At 39.0% G+C, this 16,547-nt stretch overlaps 3 protein-coding genes across 5 annotated transcripts in view; 2 read left to right on the top strand and 1 right to left on the bottom strand.

Moving 5' to 3' along the window:
- Nucleotides 1-6,173, top strand: part of LOC135695643 (oxysterol-binding protein-related protein 8) — a 39,010-nt gene extending 32,837 nt beyond the window's left edge. For both annotated transcript variants that reach the window (XM_065214788.2, XM_065214789.2), the window contains 8 exons: nucleotides 48-146; nucleotides 551-648; nucleotides 1,313-1,402; nucleotides 1,545-1,589; nucleotides 2,259-2,411; nucleotides 2,733-2,884; nucleotides 3,010-3,240; nucleotides 3,504-6,173. In XM_065214788.2, the coding sequence (XP_065070860.2) occupies nucleotides 48-146; nucleotides 551-648; nucleotides 1,313-1,402; nucleotides 1,545-1,589; nucleotides 2,259-2,411; nucleotides 2,733-2,884; nucleotides 3,010-3,240; nucleotides 3,504-3,789 (1,154 nt within the window). In that variant the 3' untranslated portion in view covers nucleotides 3,790-6,173. The remainder of the gene's footprint in view (nucleotides 1-47; nucleotides 147-550; nucleotides 649-1,312; nucleotides 1,403-1,544; nucleotides 1,590-2,258; nucleotides 2,412-2,732; nucleotides 2,885-3,009; nucleotides 3,241-3,503) is intronic.
- Nucleotides 6,174-7,673: 1,500 nt separating this feature from the next.
- Nucleotides 7,674-13,106, top strand: LOC135695447 (glutathione-specific gamma-glutamylcyclotransferase 1). 2 transcript variants are annotated; one of them, XR_016144006.1, is made up of 4 exons: nucleotides 7,674-8,602; nucleotides 11,236-11,271; nucleotides 11,889-12,738; nucleotides 12,940-13,106. XR_016144006.1 is itself a non-coding variant. In XM_065214535.2 (3 exons), the coding sequence occupies exons 1-3, from the start codon at nucleotides 8,195-8,197 to the stop codon at nucleotides 12,348-12,350; spliced, it is 906 nt and encodes a 301-aa protein (XP_065070607.1). In that variant the 5' UTR covers nucleotides 7,674-8,194; the 3' UTR covers nucleotides 12,351-13,106. The 2 variants fall into 2 exon arrangements, 1 of the variants encoding a protein (XP_065070607.1); XM_065214535.2 differs by having other exon boundaries at nucleotides 11,889-13,106.
- Nucleotides 13,107-13,275: 169 nt separating this feature from the next.
- On the bottom strand, nucleotides 13,276-16,066 carry LOC135695084 (uncharacterized). Its single transcript, XM_065214041.2, has 2 exons — nucleotides 14,519-16,066; nucleotides 13,276-14,380 (listed from the first exon to the last, which is right to left on the bottom strand). The coding sequence occupies exons 1-2, from the start codon at nucleotides 15,586-15,588 to the stop codon at nucleotides 13,363-13,365; spliced, it is 2,088 nt and encodes a 695-aa protein (XP_065070113.2). The 5' UTR covers nucleotides 15,589-16,066; the 3' UTR covers nucleotides 13,276-13,362.
- Nucleotides 16,067-16,547: the final 481 nt, after the last annotated feature.

Genomic DNA, 16,547 nt, shown 5'->3' with positions numbered 1-16,547 from the left:
TCTGTTTTTACTTGTATTTAAACCCTATTGTTTGGGATTCGTTTCAGGGAATTCTTCTTCCGCCATTTTGGATGGAACTGCAACAGTTACGCTTTTGCGACTTGGCGAAGATTATGTCGTAAATATGCCATATGCTCACATCAAAGGTAGGCGAGCCTCCTTATGGTGCTGCTTCAAGGTCCCTTAATTACCAGAATCGTGATTCTCTTTTATATGTTTTTCTTAGCGTAGAGTTTTCGATCTATGTTCTGACGTTTTAAACTCTGAAGAGTTTCAGACGAAAAGCTTTAGTTTACTAAATGTTTGCTTTTTTTCAAAGCTATTTACAAGTTTTGTACCACCAAAAGATTGTTTGATATGTTTTTATAACTTCTTTATGACTGGTGTTGGCAACATCATCTGTGTTAGGCTTAAGGTATCCTTACACTTAAGGTGGACACAAGTAACTTAATTTCTGTCTGGCATTATTAAATTATTGTCTCTTTAGCATAAACTAGAGCTTAGTTTTCGATTATTGCTTTTTACCGTTTATCATTTCTGTTCACCACAGGAATACTGCTTGGAACGTTAACAGCCGAGATGGGTGGAAAGGTGGTGATAAAATGTGAAAAAACTGGGTATAGTGCAGAAATCGAGTTCAAATTGAAGGTAAGATAAATTAAAGATTGTGTTCAGGGTTTAGTTTAAACTATTTGCCTTATCTACAAGTCAACCCATACATTCAGATACTGCAAATCATAATTTGGAACCAATGAGTCCCAACAATGAACATCTAGGTTCAATGTCGATTTAGGTACCTGATTCTCTCTCTGTAAGCAAAATATTCTTGAAGGGTTTATGTATAACCGGAAATGTCATAAGCTGATTGTGACAACGTCATGTTTCCATGGCAAATCGCATTCCAAAAGTCCCACGATTCTGTTTTTTGGAGTCATGTTTTAGTCCATATTGCCACGTAAATTGGTTAAAATAGCTTATTTATTGCAAATCAAGGCTTTTGTCAGTAATTTTTATCGTATTATCAACAAGCTGCTTCCCCTTCTCTGCGACCTGACTCTTTTTCGCCTTTGCCACGGATGCACAATAAAAAATGCTATTAGCCTGAAGTAGGACTCCCGGATAACATTGTTAAAGCATTTTCGAATGAAATGCACATTGTATTTTCAAAGATATATTTACTCTATTTATATTAATTCTTAAGCATTATTGTTAAATCATTTTTTTAGTTACCCCTATCATGCTCAGGTTTCGAAAATATTACAAACGAATTCTCAATGCTTCGATTCTGAATGCTTAGTTTTAATTTTTTTAGCCATTTTGGAATAAAAGTGCACAGAGTAACAAGATTAGTGGCAAAATTAAGATGAGCAAAGATGTATTATCTAAAATTGAAGGAAAATGGGTGAGTTACTCAAGATATTTGCAGTTTGTTCATTTATTTCACGACTAATTTCTATGTCTTAGTGTTCTGACTTTCACTTAAAGATTTGAAAAATATTCACGTTTTTTCTTTGACAAATCAGCTTATTTTATGTTTTTCACAGGATGCAGAAATCTTCATTACAGAATATTCTCAAAGAGATTCGCAGGTTTGCGAAAAAGATTTTTAATTACCAATATTCTGTATTGCTTAATTGATCAAAAGCTGCCGAGCCTGTGGGACTTCTTCTTTAATTGAAAACGGTCGTTATTGTATACATAAACATTAACAATTGCATCTACTTCGCTTCCCTGGTGATTTGGTAGAGCTGTATTATTTGAAAATTTATTTACTTTAAGGTGCAGTTTATATACTTTGAGGTACTTTGCGTATTCTAAGAAAGAAGACCTTAAAACACCATGTGGTTTTTTTCGCGCATGTGCAGCACAGCTACCCTGTGCTATTCACAACGTGTAAGGACATTGATAGCGAGGCTCATTTGCAAAAGATCTGCGTAACTTTGTGACATAAAACATGTGCGGTACCTTGTGATTTGATTGTAAATGTTGTCACAGGCAGTTGATTTAAAGAGCAAGGAAAGTACCCTCTGCCTGTTAATCTGGTGGTTTATCAACTACAAGTATACAAAGCATGTTTGTCAAAAGCCCTGGCATTTAAGACAAATAAAACCAAGTTAAACCGTGACGTTTTGGAGAAAAATATAACGTTTTAAGGCCTAGACAAGCGATGTTATCATAATGATAAGCCCAACAATCTTTTTCCTTTCTTGTGATTAAATATATGTGGTTTGCACGTGCTTGCTGGTTCTTGTCAACAGGATGACGAGCCTTTGGCAGAGATATTTTTCGACCCTGTAGAAGCGAAGAAAGACCGACTTAAACGTTTCACAGTCGATGCGAAGAATCAGGAAGATTTTGAATCAGAGAAACTTTGGGCGAAGGTCACAGAAGCTATCAAAACACAAGATCAGGTTGGTTTTGGAGTGCTCGTTTCGTATAATTCTTCGTTACACAACCCGTCCGTAACGTTTGCATTTATGTTGAACCCCCCCATACCGCGGGTACGTTTGCATCAAAGGGGAAGTAACATTGGTTACAAGCCCCTCATGCCGCCAGATTTGTCAGAAAAGATTGCAAATTTCGCTGCTTTGTTGGAATTGTTGGAAAAACAAGAGGATATGGACCCCTTCTACTTACCTCGTAATGAAATAAGTCTCCTATAGTCTTTTCCTCTCAATTTATACTGACTCGGTTACTAACACAGCCTGTTCCTTGTTTCCTTTCACAACCAGGAATCGGCAACAAGAGAAAAGTTAGTTTTGGAAGACAACCAACGCGCCTTACACAAAGAACTGAAAGAAAAGGCTGAAGATTGGAAACCAAGATTCTTTGAGCGTGACCCCCTGGCAGATAGTCCTCATACTTGGATATACAAATACAACGAGTATGTTTTTCGTTATTCGAAGTAATTCTTCCAGGGCCAAACAGCTTTATTTGTATTCATCACTTTCTTTGCAACACTAAAGCCTTGTCTAAATGATTGATTGCTATATCTTTTCTTTTTGCTAGTCTACGACCCTGGGATCAAGGCACAGATCTCAGTCAATACGAGCACAAGTGTATCATCAAAACAGTCAATCGACACGTGGCTCCAGTGTTCAAGCGATGTGCCAGCATTCCTAACGTCAAATCTTCAACCCTTAGGCCATCTGTTTCCAACAGATTACCAAGCATAGTGGAGCCTCGTCGTGATGATTTTGTACCAAAACGAGACATCTCTTGTCAAGGAGATCTGGACAGGTATTGACTCTGGTTTTAACATCAACTTATATTTTGAAAACGAAAAATGTTTGAAATGATCAACAATAGCAACAGAACCCACTCCCTTTGTTTGTTTCGCTGGTAAGAGGGAAATGACTATTTCTAATTAACTGTAGGGCAACAATATTAGAAAGATTTCTCCCCTCCCCCCTAAATAGCTGTCATTCCCTGATCTTGGCATTGATAGTGCTAAAACGCTTATCTACCGCATCTCTTCATAAATGTGTTGTGTCTTTTTAAAGGTCAAGTCATGAAAATTTGCCAGGTAGCAGTGAGGACGATTCAGACACCAGGTCCCATCTTCATGTCTCGACAGATACACATCTTTCTGTGGAGGAGCAAATAAAACCTCTCATTCATTCTCAGCAAGAGGTTCAACGGCATTTGTCAGCGCTGAGAATGGACATGAGTCGCCTCAAGGATTACCAAATGGCTTCAGGTGGATTAGCTCTAAAAGATTGGTTTGCAATTGTTTCATTGCTAATTCTACATATTTTAGCATTAAGTTATATTAACAATAGACGTTAATATACTAAATAAATTTAATTAATCATTACAAAATACATTAGTTATTCGCTAAATTCATTAAATCGATCACACCTAAGTGGAGCATTAACATTAATACAACTGAATTATGAAATAAGGTGTGTAGCATTGTGTGCTTTTATCAGAGTGGATTTGATAACACAATATTTAAATTATGCAGATTATGCGCATCACGTGAGCTAGAAATATTTATCATTTGTTGTTAATTAGCGTAGATCTTAGAATATTTAATTATGTTTTACCCTATCTCAGAAAAAGGAAAACTGCCTAGAGTTTCATGCTTACTCGTGTTAAACCGTATAATGCATTAATTTCATAACAATTTACCTGAACCTGATAAAAACATACTTAATTGACCCTTTTTTACGCATGTATATTTGTTTCTATAATTTTTAGGAATTTCTCTTGTTTGCCATTCTCTACCGCATTCTTCTTTCGTCTTTTTTCCATATTATTTTCCAATCTTTTCATTTCCCCCTAATTCTATCTCTCTCTTGTCTTCCTTCTTATTCTTCTTATCATTCTTCAACCTTCTTATCGTAACATATCCTCTTTTTTCTATCTTATCCTTTTCCCTGGTTGTTCTATCTTCTTCTAATACTTTTCAAAATTTAACAATGTTCCGTAAACTTTATCTTTAATTTTTTTAATTTTTTAGTTTAATCTTTCTTCTTCTTATATTTTCTTCTCTTTTTCTTCTCGTTTTCTCCTTCTTTTAATTCTTTGTCTTCTTCATTTTCTTCTCTTTAACTTTAAACAGCTGAATCACTTATAGTGGAAGTAGCAGACCCTGCACTTGACATGTTCACGCTAAGTTATGATATCAACAACTTATTTTAATGGTTTATTACATACAGCAGTTTTTCTAAGAAAGTAAGCTAAGGGGTTTATGAATTTACTTAATTTTCTTACAATATTTTCATTTTATGTAACTATATAAGTAGAATTAGTTTAATTTTTGAAATGGCCTGACAGGTCGCATAAGATGTTATTTGATTCGAGAAAAGAATCCTTAGATTTTGCGTGGTAGAACATAATCAAATTTCAAACTTCTCAGCTCCCTCGTTGTCGCAAGGACGGTTTCTGTAAGATTTGGGTGATGTATTTTGTCATTTCCATTGAACCTTCCCAAACAAAGAAACATGCATTCTTAAGAAACTCACATTCTGATTTTTTGTTAAAAGTTCCATGAAATCAAATTTGAAGTTCAAGAAAAAGCTCTTACAAGTCATTTAAAAAGAGAAAGATCTCGAACATTAAAGGAAATATTTTAAAGCGAATTCAATATAATGAAAGTTACTGGTTACATGTCTGCCATAAAGCTGTGCACGCTTTTGGTGTTAAGAACAGGACGGTTCTAAGTTGCTACTCCGATTTTCACGCCGGGGAGCGTGAAATGTTGTTTTGGTGTCCAGGTACCTAGACCTTCCTGGCTCCTAACCTGATTTCCATTTCTTTTGCTTTCTGTTGTGAGGTCGTAGCATTGAGCTACATATATACATCATGAAGTCAGCGGCGGTGGTTAGATTGGGGTCCATATCCTTTTGAACGTCAGATAACGCCCTTTTCAAAGATATTTCTTGCCAAGACCGAGATACAACTTTTTGTTTAGGGGGGGCAGTCCTGATAAATACGTCTAACAACAGACATATTTTACAAAATAAAAGTATTTTACTTATTCTACTCAAGGTTTTTTTGGAAGGCCAACCCCCACCCCACCCCCCCCCCCCCTTGGCTCCTGATATCTCGGTCCTTAATTTCTTGCCATTGGGGAAATGGCTTCGCCCCCTCTCGCCTTCCCCTCACTACGCTACTATATGAAGTATTCTATATTCTAGCAAATTCCTCACAGATTTTCCAGTCCATTGTCTATGAGATATTTTTTCACGAAACAGAATACCTTTAAAAGATATATGTTTTCTAAACAAAAACAGAAATGGAAGATACTTAACTGATATTCACCTAAGAATAACCAATGTTAGTGTCCTTTTTCATTAAAATGTATTTATATATCTTAGACATAATTACAAGTCATACAAAATAAAACCTAATTATTATGTTTAATATCTTATACAATTTTACTGCCGTATCCTAGGAAGATTGCTTCATGGTAAAAAGATATAATAATGTACAAGCTACTATGCGAATAATGTGGAATATCAGTTTAACTAATTTAGGATTCGCATTGTTTTCAGTTATTTTGCTTGTAATCAGGTGAAAATTTTATATCCTGATATTAGTCCTTTCTTGTCAATTCAAAAGTACGGAGTGGTATCAAAAGTATTGTTGCAAAATGAACACAAATATATTTTAATCGTATTAATGTTAGGCCTTCATTTGATTTTATTGAAAAATATTTGGTGTGATGTGGTTTTCGTTTCTGCCTTTAATTATTTTTTCGTGCGCCTGGTGTCTATTATTTCAATTACAGAGTTCTGAGTGAAAGTTAGCAGAACCCTCGCCTTTGCACATTAACCCTCCCTCCACCTCCACCTCCCTCCACCTCCACACCCCTCCACCTCCCTCCACCTCCACACCCCTCCACCTCCCTCCACCTCCACACCCCTCCACCTCCACACCCCTCCACCTCCCTCCACCTCCACACCCCTCCACCTCCCTCCACCTCCACACCCCTCCACCTCCCTCCACCTCCACACCCCTCCACCTCCCTCCACCTCCACACCCCTCCACCTCCCTCCACCTCCACACCCCTCCACCTCCCTCCACCTCCACACCCCTCCACCTCCCTCCACCTCCACACCCCTCCACCTCCCTCCACCTCCACACCCCTCCACCTCCCTCCACCTCCACACCCCTCCACCTCCCTCCACCTCCACACCCCTCCACCTCCCTCCACCTCCACACCCCTCCACCTCCCTCCACCTCCACACCCCTCCACCTCCCTCCACCTCCACACCCCTCCACCTCCCTCCACCTCCACACCCCTCCACCTCCACACCCCTCCACCTCCCTCCACCTCCACACCCCTCCACCTCCCTCCACCTCCACACCCCTCCACCTCCCTCCACCTCCACACCCCTCCACCTCCCTCCACCTCCACACCCCTCCACCTCCCTCCACCTCCACACCCCTCCCTATATATTTTCAGAGAAAGATCTGAAAAGCTCGATAAATTGCAGCGATTTTTAGATAAGCAAAATATCTAGCCTGTGCTCCAGACCTCTACTTTCAAGTAAAGGGAGGTGGTACTTTGCTGGGATTGGCATCACGGGGGTAGCAAATATAGAAACTGCCATCATAGTGCAAATAGCATGTCCTAATTGGGCAAATTCTTAAGTGAATGAAGTATAAGTAGCAAAAGTTCATTCTTTACAATAAATGGATTGGGTTAATAAGAATTAACTACATATAGCAATGTCTTGATATGTGAGCAAAAAGTTATCGAAAGGAAACTCTTTTACATGGTTTGTTCGGATCTCTGTCAAGGTTATTTTTCATTTCCTTTCAACTTCAAAAACTCCCTTAAATCAGCCTTGCTTCCCAGACTTTGGTATATTTTGGTTTTTTAGAGCCATATCTTTGCAGCTTTTCTCAGAACTCGAAACTTGCGAGATCGAGCGTATTCATTGCAATATTTATCTATTCATTAGTTTTCTGGAGCTATGCTGCATCCCCACCTGCTTCTATCTTGTTGTAGGTGGGAATCAGCCTCTCTACATCGACAGAATTATGGTTTGCTGCGAGAATCCGAGCCATCGTCTTGTCTGGTAGAATTCCTCTGAGAACAAGTCTCCAATCTTTGCGATCTTAGTCTTTTATTTCTCAAAAGTTAATGCATGATTGAATGAAATATATTTTATCCGGGACAAAAGCTGGGTGAAGCTTTCTCAAGTCTCTCTTACTCACAGAAAGTTCTTAACTGCATTCAGCCTATCAAATTCTTAGCCATCAAATCTGTTTTTCAAAAAGTTTTGATACTATAAACGAAAACCTCGTTATAGATGGCAAATAAACTCTTCTTTCACTGATGTACAAATTGTGCTAGGGCCTAACTCGCTTTCGATGATGTGGGAACGTAGCCTCATGACTGACCTTCTGATGTCTATGGCAGTTTTTCTGAGGGAGCTTTATGCCCTTTATATTGCATTGGTGATTCATTCCCGAGTTAGTAAATTAATTTATGATAAAGCATGTTTTTAGCATGTGCGAACTTAGAGCAAATTTCCCCAGGAATCCTTGTGTACATGCTTGTCTTGTTCAATGGACCCTTGAAACATGTGACCACCACGTGACGACAGCAGGTAGCCTATCTTGCTGATCTTTGCTCTGTAAACAATCCAATTCAACGTTTCGGACCACAGAAAGTAGTGGTTGAAAACACGAAGGTTTTCATTGATTGTTCGATCCTCTGTTCGATTCTTCTTTTATGACAATAGTATGGTTTTGTTCATGGAGCCATCGGAGACTACTTCGTGATCTGCAAAGGCTCTCGTGGGTTTGTGATGCACTTGAAGTTGGTCGGCCTTGTAACGAACTGAAAGCAAGAACGGTTGTCATAAGGTGGAGTCACCTGCCTGGTTCATTTGGAAGGCGTCTCAGTAGAAATTATACCATGCCGCCGACAGACGAACCCGATACTTGGGACTCAACTAATAACGTCCAGACTGATGCAACATGCCAACCGGAAAATGCAGACTCGATATGGATCTTTGGATACGGTTCGCTCATTTGGAAGACGAATTTCCCATATTCAAGAAAGATCACTGGTTATATTACTGGGTTTATGAGAAGATTTTGGCAAGGCAGCACAGATCATAGAGGAGTTCCTGGAAATGTGAGTTACTGATTTAACACTAGGCCTTTCTAGCCTGCGGGCAGACTTGACGAATTTTAAGGCCTTTCTGACAGTGTATAATATGTTTACACACTTTTTTATAAGAATACCTAATTTTTTGCCGAGCCTCAATATTCTTTTCGATTTTGGGCCTAAGATTATTCCTAAATTATTCTTGCCCAACACAAGGTGTAAATTCGCCTTAAGATAAAAGAAAAATATTAAATCTTTTTTGGTGTGTTGCTTCATCATAAATATCAAAGTGACAGTTGTTTTGCTTTGTGAGAAAATTCTCAAATTATTCTTAAATTTTAGCAATTTTGAGCCTCAATATACATATATACATATATTCTATAAAAAAGTGTGTAAGCTCCCTCGCATAGAAGTAGATAGGTAAACTTTGAGTAAAAAATGGTAAGATGAAAAGTATAAGAGACAAAGTAAAAATAATGACAATATAAAAATGAAAAAAAAATTTCTATAAGGGGGGACTCGGCCCCCTAAGCACCCCGTCTATCACATGAGACGCACGCCGCTTTTGAAGTCAAGCTGAAATAATCATCGTTTTGAGAAGACAGGGATGCAGCTCCAACAAAGTAGTAAAATGTTGGCATTTTTCGACTGATCAAGTGCTTTAAGTAGGTATAGCCCCCTTGGCCTCTTTTTCCCAGCCACTACCCCCGATCTGTATCCTGTTCGACTCATCAAACGCTATTTAACCTACCGATAGACGATTTGACCGACAAAGTAAGGATTTTGTGGACCAGCTGAAGATTTACCGACTAGCTCATTAAGTATAGGGGTTGTCACCCCCCCCTCCTACACAGCAGCATCCCTTCCCCCAACACAGTAGCCCCCGCTAGCTATGCCCCTGCAAGTTTCCTCGTTTGGCTTTCTTTCGCTACCTCCTTCTCATTTAATTTTTCCCTGGGGTGGGTCTATGATTTGCAATGAAATAAGCTGCTATGAAAGAAGTGTCAACGAAATGTTTTTTTTCATAATAGACAAATGAATCTATTGAACATTTTCTATTTGTAAAAAATATCAGATGACAATAATCTGTGTTTACCATCACGTAAATGTATTATAAAAAGAGATTATCTATCGAAAAAGTGGATTTCTGAGACAAAAAGGTAACCTCACTCAGTGGCGGCGCCAGCTATTACAGAGTGGGAGGGTAATGGGCGCGGCCAGTGGGACCACGCCCCTTTTGCCTTGTTTCAGTGATTTGTACGAAGTTAATTTTCCTTAGGAAATTTGATCTACCCCTACCCAGCGTTTTTTAATCCATTTTTAGAAGAAATATGTAGACCATATTTTCAGAAAAGTGGGGGGGGTAATAACCCCCCCATACCACCCCTTGACGCCGCCACTGACCTCACTACTCACTAATGCTGGAGATTAATTTCCCCAATGATACCAACTTTCAATTTTCCAAAAAGTGGCTCTCATCAGGACTGCCAAGAGGTTTCGGGGGCCTTGGGGCAAAACCGAGAGACGAGACCCCCATGCGAGAGGAGGAAGCAGAAAATTTTTGCAACCATGCCCTTCAGACCAGCTTAAAAAGCATTTCAGAACTTTTCTTACAATCATATTCCTGCAATGGTTCAAAACTTTTCGCTAAAATGGTTTAAAATTTTTAGGCATACATTTGCTACTTCTGATTAATTCCATTCTTAAAATGGAATTCATTACTTTTTGAGGCTTCTTAGACCTCGAGGCCCTGGGGCAATTTGCTCTCTTCCCCCCCCCCCCCCCCTTTCGTCGGCCCTGGCCCTCAGTTTCAACAATATAAAAATAGACATATCAACAGAGCCTTTTGGTAAGGTATTTCGACTGACATAATGTCGCTTTTAGTTCGCAATGTCTTGAATGAAAGAAAAATGTTACATTTCGAAAGCTGATTTGCAAGGTTGCCAAGAGTGACCAATGCCTCCTGAAAAAATCCACCAGGGCTCCATCAGCCATCCTTTTTTGGCCTTCTTCAACGTTAAAGTTTTCTGCAGAATTTGTTCGATTGCCTCCTATTTTCGAGTTTACATCGCTAAAGCAGTTTACAAAATACATTTAGAGTTTTAAATTGAATTCAAGGACAATTGTAGCACGTACAGTTACTTGCATCCCAGGAGCGTTCTTTTTTAGGATTTCATGATTACCTTACCTTGTCAATCTGAATTCATCGCTACGGGCATTCCACAATAGACTCTCTCTGAAGGATACGGAATTCATTTTCACCAAAGGTGTATGTGATTTCTATAAGTTGATATGCACCAGTGGCGGAGCCAGGGGGGAATGGGGGGGACTAGTCCCCCCCACTTTTTCAGAAAGTTGGTTCTTTTAGATTCTTGCAAACCTGATGAGAAATCTTCGGGGGGGGGGGGGATATGTACGTTATCTAGATCATCACATTTAAATGACATTTCTTGGGAGACAAGAGTTGTATCCTCCGGAAGAAAATGTTTCAATCAGGGGGGAAAGGGCGTGGTCCATAAAGGCGTGGTCCATAAAGGCGTGGTCCATGACACACCTTTTGTCCCCCCCCCCCCCATTTATCCCAGGCTGGAGCCGCCACTGATCTGCACCTCGGATCTTTAAGCGTGCAAATTATGAATTAAAATATTTCTATTTTTCAGCCTGGAAGAGTGGTTACTCTTATACCAAAAGATGAGGTTAGTGGAATTTTACATTCTTCATTTTTATTCAATATCTCATGACAATTACTTTCGAGGACCAACCAATCTATTAAGCAAAAAATCTCATTAAGGCTACCCCTAAACTCATTTATGCAACAAAACTTTTTTGAACCCTAATATACCCTAAGCGCCCTAATATTTCGACCATCTTTTTGTTTTTGGCTCCGAGAAGAAAAGCAACGCTTCTACCATTTGTTCAGGATGGACACTTCTTTGATTTTGCTATTCAACTTTGCTTTCATGACATTTCAAACGGCATTCTGCTTTCTGATATTCAAACCTAGTTTGCAAGTAAACTTTGCAAATTTCAAGCAATAATCCTGGCCAAAAGTAGCTGGAACACCACAATAATCACGTTCAAAAGTTGACAACCCCGCAATTTCACTACCTCTTCAAGTCATCAACGTATTTGTTATTTCTTTTCCTCTGCCCTCTTACAATGTTGATTTCTTCATTGAAAGTTTTTGTACGTCCAATCACTTTAAGATTGTAACTGAAATATTACAATATTGGTATTTAGTAAAGCTGTAATATGGAAGGGGGTTGAAATGGTGGAAATTACAATTTTTAAAAATCTTTGTACTCGTTTATAGGAAATCACGTGGGGTATGGCCTATCAAGTGCTTCCTGCCTCAGTCCCAGAGGTGATGGCGTACTTGAACCACCGTGAAAAAGGAGGCTACTCCTTGCACAGCGTAGACTTTCATCCAAAGGAGGCCGGGCTATTGCGGTTCCCTGTCTACGTCTATATCGCAACAGAGGACAATGAAGAGTTCCTTGGTGATGCACCCCCGGCTGAAATAGCGAAGCAAATAGCAACATCTGTGGGACCAAGTGGATACAACAGCGAATATTTACTTGAGCTGGCAAAAGCAGTCAGAAAGATGGGGGTTCAAGACGAACACCTATTTGATTTAGAGAAGAGAGTAAGAGAGGAATTGATAAACAGAGTTTTTTCAACATCTTTGAAACAAGAAGAGCAATTTAGAAATGCATACTTGTCGTCCAATAAAGCAATAATTCTTAACGATAAAGATATTGATCGTCAGGAATAACACCCCCTTCCTTTGAATTTTTGTTTTTGGAAAGCCTGAAACTACTTATTGAATTTAAGGCAATTTCTACTGAGTTCCTAAAATGGTATTCTCTTGTAAGAAATACACAATCGGCTCCTTTAAAATATATCACCAGGATACAATACCGTTCCCGTTTTTGTCCTTCTGTCAGGCCTTTCCAATTGAACAAAGATACCGTTACCAGATTCCTTTCCAATTGAACAAAGGCTTTTTCGAACATAAAAACATCATATCTAAAAAACTACCTAACGCATAGGCTAGGAAGGCCTGATTCCAATAATTTGGAAGTATCATTCATGTATATTCTTCTTATTCCTTCTTATCTACCCATGTAGCTGCCTATATTCCCTTTCTTTAAGACTTGAAGGTTCCACTTCCTTTGTAATTTTCTGGTGTCGTATCTCCGTGTCATACACGGTCTTTAAGACTTGAAGGTTCCACTTCCTTTGTAATTTTCTGGTGTCGTATCTCCGTGTCATACACGGTCTTTAAGACTTGAAGGTTCCACTTCCTTTGTAATTTTCTGGTGTCGTATCTCCGTGTCATACACGGTCTTTAAGACTTGAAGGTTCCACTTCCTTTGTAATTTTCTGGTGTCGTATCTCCGTGTCATACACGGTCTTGGTCCATGCCTCTTTTCCAGATCATTTTAACTTTATTGTGTCTGCCTTTTTGTATCAATTATGCTTTCAACTCGTTCGCCGCGCTAACTGTCCAATGTTGTCTTGTCGTGTACACGCTTTTTTTTTTATAAGGAACCTAGCTCGGGCCTAGTTCTTTAAATTCCTTATTTTGAGACCTGTTTTGACCACTTTGTAGTTCTAAAAGTTCCTTAATAGTTCCTTAATTTTAAGTTGGCATTTAGTGGACAATAATTAGTACAGACGCAAGAAAAACAATCAAATTCAGCGTTTTGCTATAAACTTAAGAAAAGATAACAAGTTAAAACACAAAGAAGCTTCATATAATATAAAATTAATAATAATAGTCATTAAAGAAGTTGCATATCCACTCCATTGATGTCGTCTGACACAATGTAGTCTTCAGTACCGTCTTCGAAAAGAACTCTAAACTCTCCCAGCTTGGTGTTGAACCACTTCACTTGTCCAGTGTGCCATTCGTCGTAGAATGCGCGTATTTTTTTATTAATCAACTCATGTTCGTAGACACGATCTTTTACATGGTCTACTCTTTCATGCTCAAGCTCGTCAGGCTCAAGTTCTTCATCCCCTTCATCTTCTTCATCACTTACATCTTCCTCACAGGCTGCTGAGGCCTCTGGTATTTGTACAGACAGTGGATTTTCGGGGCCAGTCACAGGCAATGGTGGTGGTATTGAGTACCCAATCAGACCTTCAGGCTGAATTTTCTTGTCCTCCGACCCATCAGCCGTTATTAAGCAGCCTGTCTTTTCAAAGCATCTGTACCGTGATGAGGCATAGCTCTCACTGGAAAGCCTATTGTATGCCTCACCAACCCAGTGTGTAATTAGAATTCTTCGCTTCTTGACATCCAGTTTTTCAACACTGTTCCCAAGCCAAAGATCTATATTTTCGTCACTTTGCAGCCACTCATCTTGGAGGGTTCGAACCAAAGACTTCAGCATGTTTCCAAAGCCACAATCTACAGGTTGCCAGATGTCTGTCGCACCGGCCAAACCGAACCAAACAACACCATTTAATTTTCTGACCTCACTCAGAAACAGATCATTAGTTTGCGCACTTAAGTTGTCGCAGAAAAGAACGAATTCTTCATTTTCACCTGTTTCGGAAGAATTTTGGACAGCTGGTTTCAGAGTTCTCTTCACCCAGTCGATGCTGAAATTGATGTCTGCCCAGGCGTTTGTCTGCCAGTAAACATCCACGTCTTTGTGGTATGCCTGTATTTCATCCTGGCTGATTCTTTTCCCTGTTCCACGGAAAATAATTGCAATTTTGACTGGCGGTCCTTCGGCTGCAAAGCAGATTTGTAACGTGCACTGCCGCTTATCAAGTCCCGGTCCCGGTGTGCTGAAAAAGAATTAAAGATAGCAATTTTAGAAGGAGTGGACAAATGAGCAGCCCCCCAATTTTTATAATATTTCCAAATTAATTTTTTAAAAGGCCCAGTCTGGAAAGAGTTTAAACAAAAAGCAGAAAGCGGTTTACCTGACCCAGGTTCGATGGTTTCTTTGTTCTCCGCGCGGAAAGTGTTTTTCGTATGTTGTTTTACAATCGACCGCAAACGGCATAGGAACTTGGTCAACGTTGAAGCGTTTAGATGGTCGGAATCTCCCCCATTTGCTGTCATAGGAAGGCTTTGCGTTTCCTGTCTTGATCAAGCCTTCGCGCAAAGTTGTGTGCCAACCAATCATGCCTGGCAAGAATCTCGTTTTCTCAGCCCTTTTCTTACGCTGAATTCTCCTCAACTTGATTTTGTACTTCCTGATAAAGTTGAAGACTGCAGATTTCGGGATAGCTTTAATATCTGATTGGGCACTTTGGTCGAATTCGGGGTTAATCTTCCTAGCATTTGCGTACAGCCATGCAAAAGATATTCGCATCCCCTTTGATCTTGCTTGTAGGAACTTTTCGTGAAGCATCACGAAGACTTGCTTATGCCTTGTGCTGGGTCTGATCTTTTTCATCATTTTCCTGTGGCTATCGGCGGCTGCATCAGTAATTTTCTTCTCATTTTTAACCCAGGTCGATACCATCGATTTAGAGATGTTGTATTTGAATGCAACGTCATTCTTTTGGTTTTTCTTTGCTTCCTCGATAACTTTTAGCTTAAATTCGGTGTCATAAGATAGTCTGTTCTTCTTCTCTCGATGGTGCTGACTGCTTTCTCCTGCTTCTGACGCTCTAGCACTTTTCTCTATCTCTTGACATTCCTCTACAGTTTCTTCGATGTTCTCATCCACATCAATAGCAGTTGGTTCTTTTTGTGGCTCAACAGCCTCGGCGCTACTTTCCAAGATCAATGGAATTTCATCGATTTTTTTAGTTGGTTGTTCTTTTTCTCTCTCACTGTCTTTTTTCGAAGTGCACCAAGACACGTGCATCGTAAGGCCAGACTTACTTTTGAAATGCTTGTTGCATGTGTCACAACGATACAAACTTACATCATCATCCTCAACAAACGAACGACCAGGGACTTCTTGTAACTCATTTCGATGAGGTATCTTTTTAGAAAAACCGAACTTGAACAACGTTGACTGCTTTTTCTTATCTCCCATGTATTGCAACTACTGTAATACTCAGCCACACACACAGAATAAGAATTCTATTTTGTTGTGACTAACCTATTTGACTAAATCTAAAACACCTAAAGTGTGAATTCACAACAAAGCACAGCTGCATGTGAGGTGAGTTAAAACGGAAATTTCTCATGTTGATTCTTGGCCCCATGAGCATGGCCGGTTTTACTGAAAATCAATGGAACCGGCTTCCTAATTGTAAATTGTGCGGAAATATAAATATATTCAAAATTAAAAAGTTCCTTAGGGATTTGGCCTTTAGTAGTAAAAGTTCCTTAAGTTTTTTGACCTTCTACATGTAGGTTCCTTATAAACGGTTCCTTATAAAAAAAAAGCGTGTATGTATGTATGTATGTATGTATGTATAGTATTGCAATTCTTGTCTAGCATAGTCATTCTAAAATTCCATATACTTAATAGGGTTTCGTTTTATTAATGAATTGATATTTATTCGTGTTATTATAATATGTATTCGTCGACTAATATTCGTTGTAAGTTTGTGTTGTTCATATTTTAACGAGAATATTACCACAACCAATGCGAACAAATAATTCTTTATCTCTTTTGGTTTGATTTTTCTCTTGATGTGTTGAAGAGATTTGAAGATGCCCGTTTCTGCAAGATTAGTTGACAAATCTGGATAACTATTACAATATCTAAATTGATTTTTTTGAACAAAAATTTAGGGACTCAATTTTTTTCTAAGCTTGAAAAGTAATATTTACGACCCTAAGAGAAATCAAACTTAAAATCGCCTATTAGAACCAATTTCAGTGGATGCAATAGAAATTTCAAAGAAAATACGATTGAGCATTGCGGCCTGATGTATTCCTTAAGGATATTTAACTACCTTCGTTAAAACAGTGCTATCAGTTCCAAGAAGCGTTTTTGTGAAAAACTGCTTCGATTGTTTGCCTTGGCTTACAAAATTGAAATTG

Source organism: Rhopilema esculentum, chromosome 2, assembly GCF_057945365.1.
Source record: "Rhopilema esculentum isolate cy_ngs chromosome 2, ASM5794536v1, whole genome shotgun sequence".
NCBI lineage: Eukaryota > Metazoa > Cnidaria > Scyphozoa > Rhizostomeae > Rhizostomatidae > Rhopilema > Rhopilema esculentum.
The sequence above is the reverse complement of the archived record's forward strand: the minus strand, read 5'-3'. Positions and strand labels throughout refer to the sequence as shown.

What these genes read in the sequence shown, in the direction of transcription:
- LOC135695447 (XM_065214535.2), top strand. Translation starts at nt 8,195, where the DNA reads ATGACAATAGTATGGTTTTGTTCATGGAGCCATCGGAGACTACTTCGT. An exon ending in ATAGAGGAGTTCCTGGAAAT is followed by an intron (nt 8,603 to 11,235) that starts GTGAGTTACTGA and finishes TCTATTTTTCAG; the next exon opens with CCTGGAAGAGTGGTTACTCT. An exon ending in CTCTTATACCAAAAGATGAG is followed by an intron (nt 11,272 to 11,888) that starts GTTAGTGGAATT and finishes ACTCGTTTATAG; the next exon opens with GAAATCACGTGGGGTATGGC.
- LOC135695084 (XM_065214041.2), bottom strand. Translation starts at nt 15,588, where the DNA reads ATGGGAGATAAGAAAAAGCAGTCAACGTTGTTCAAGTTCGGTTTTTCT. An exon ending in AACCATCGAACCTGGGTCAG is followed by an intron (nt 14,381 to 14,518) that starts GTAAACCGCTTT and finishes ATTCTTTTTCAG; the next exon opens with CACACCGGGACCGGGACTTG.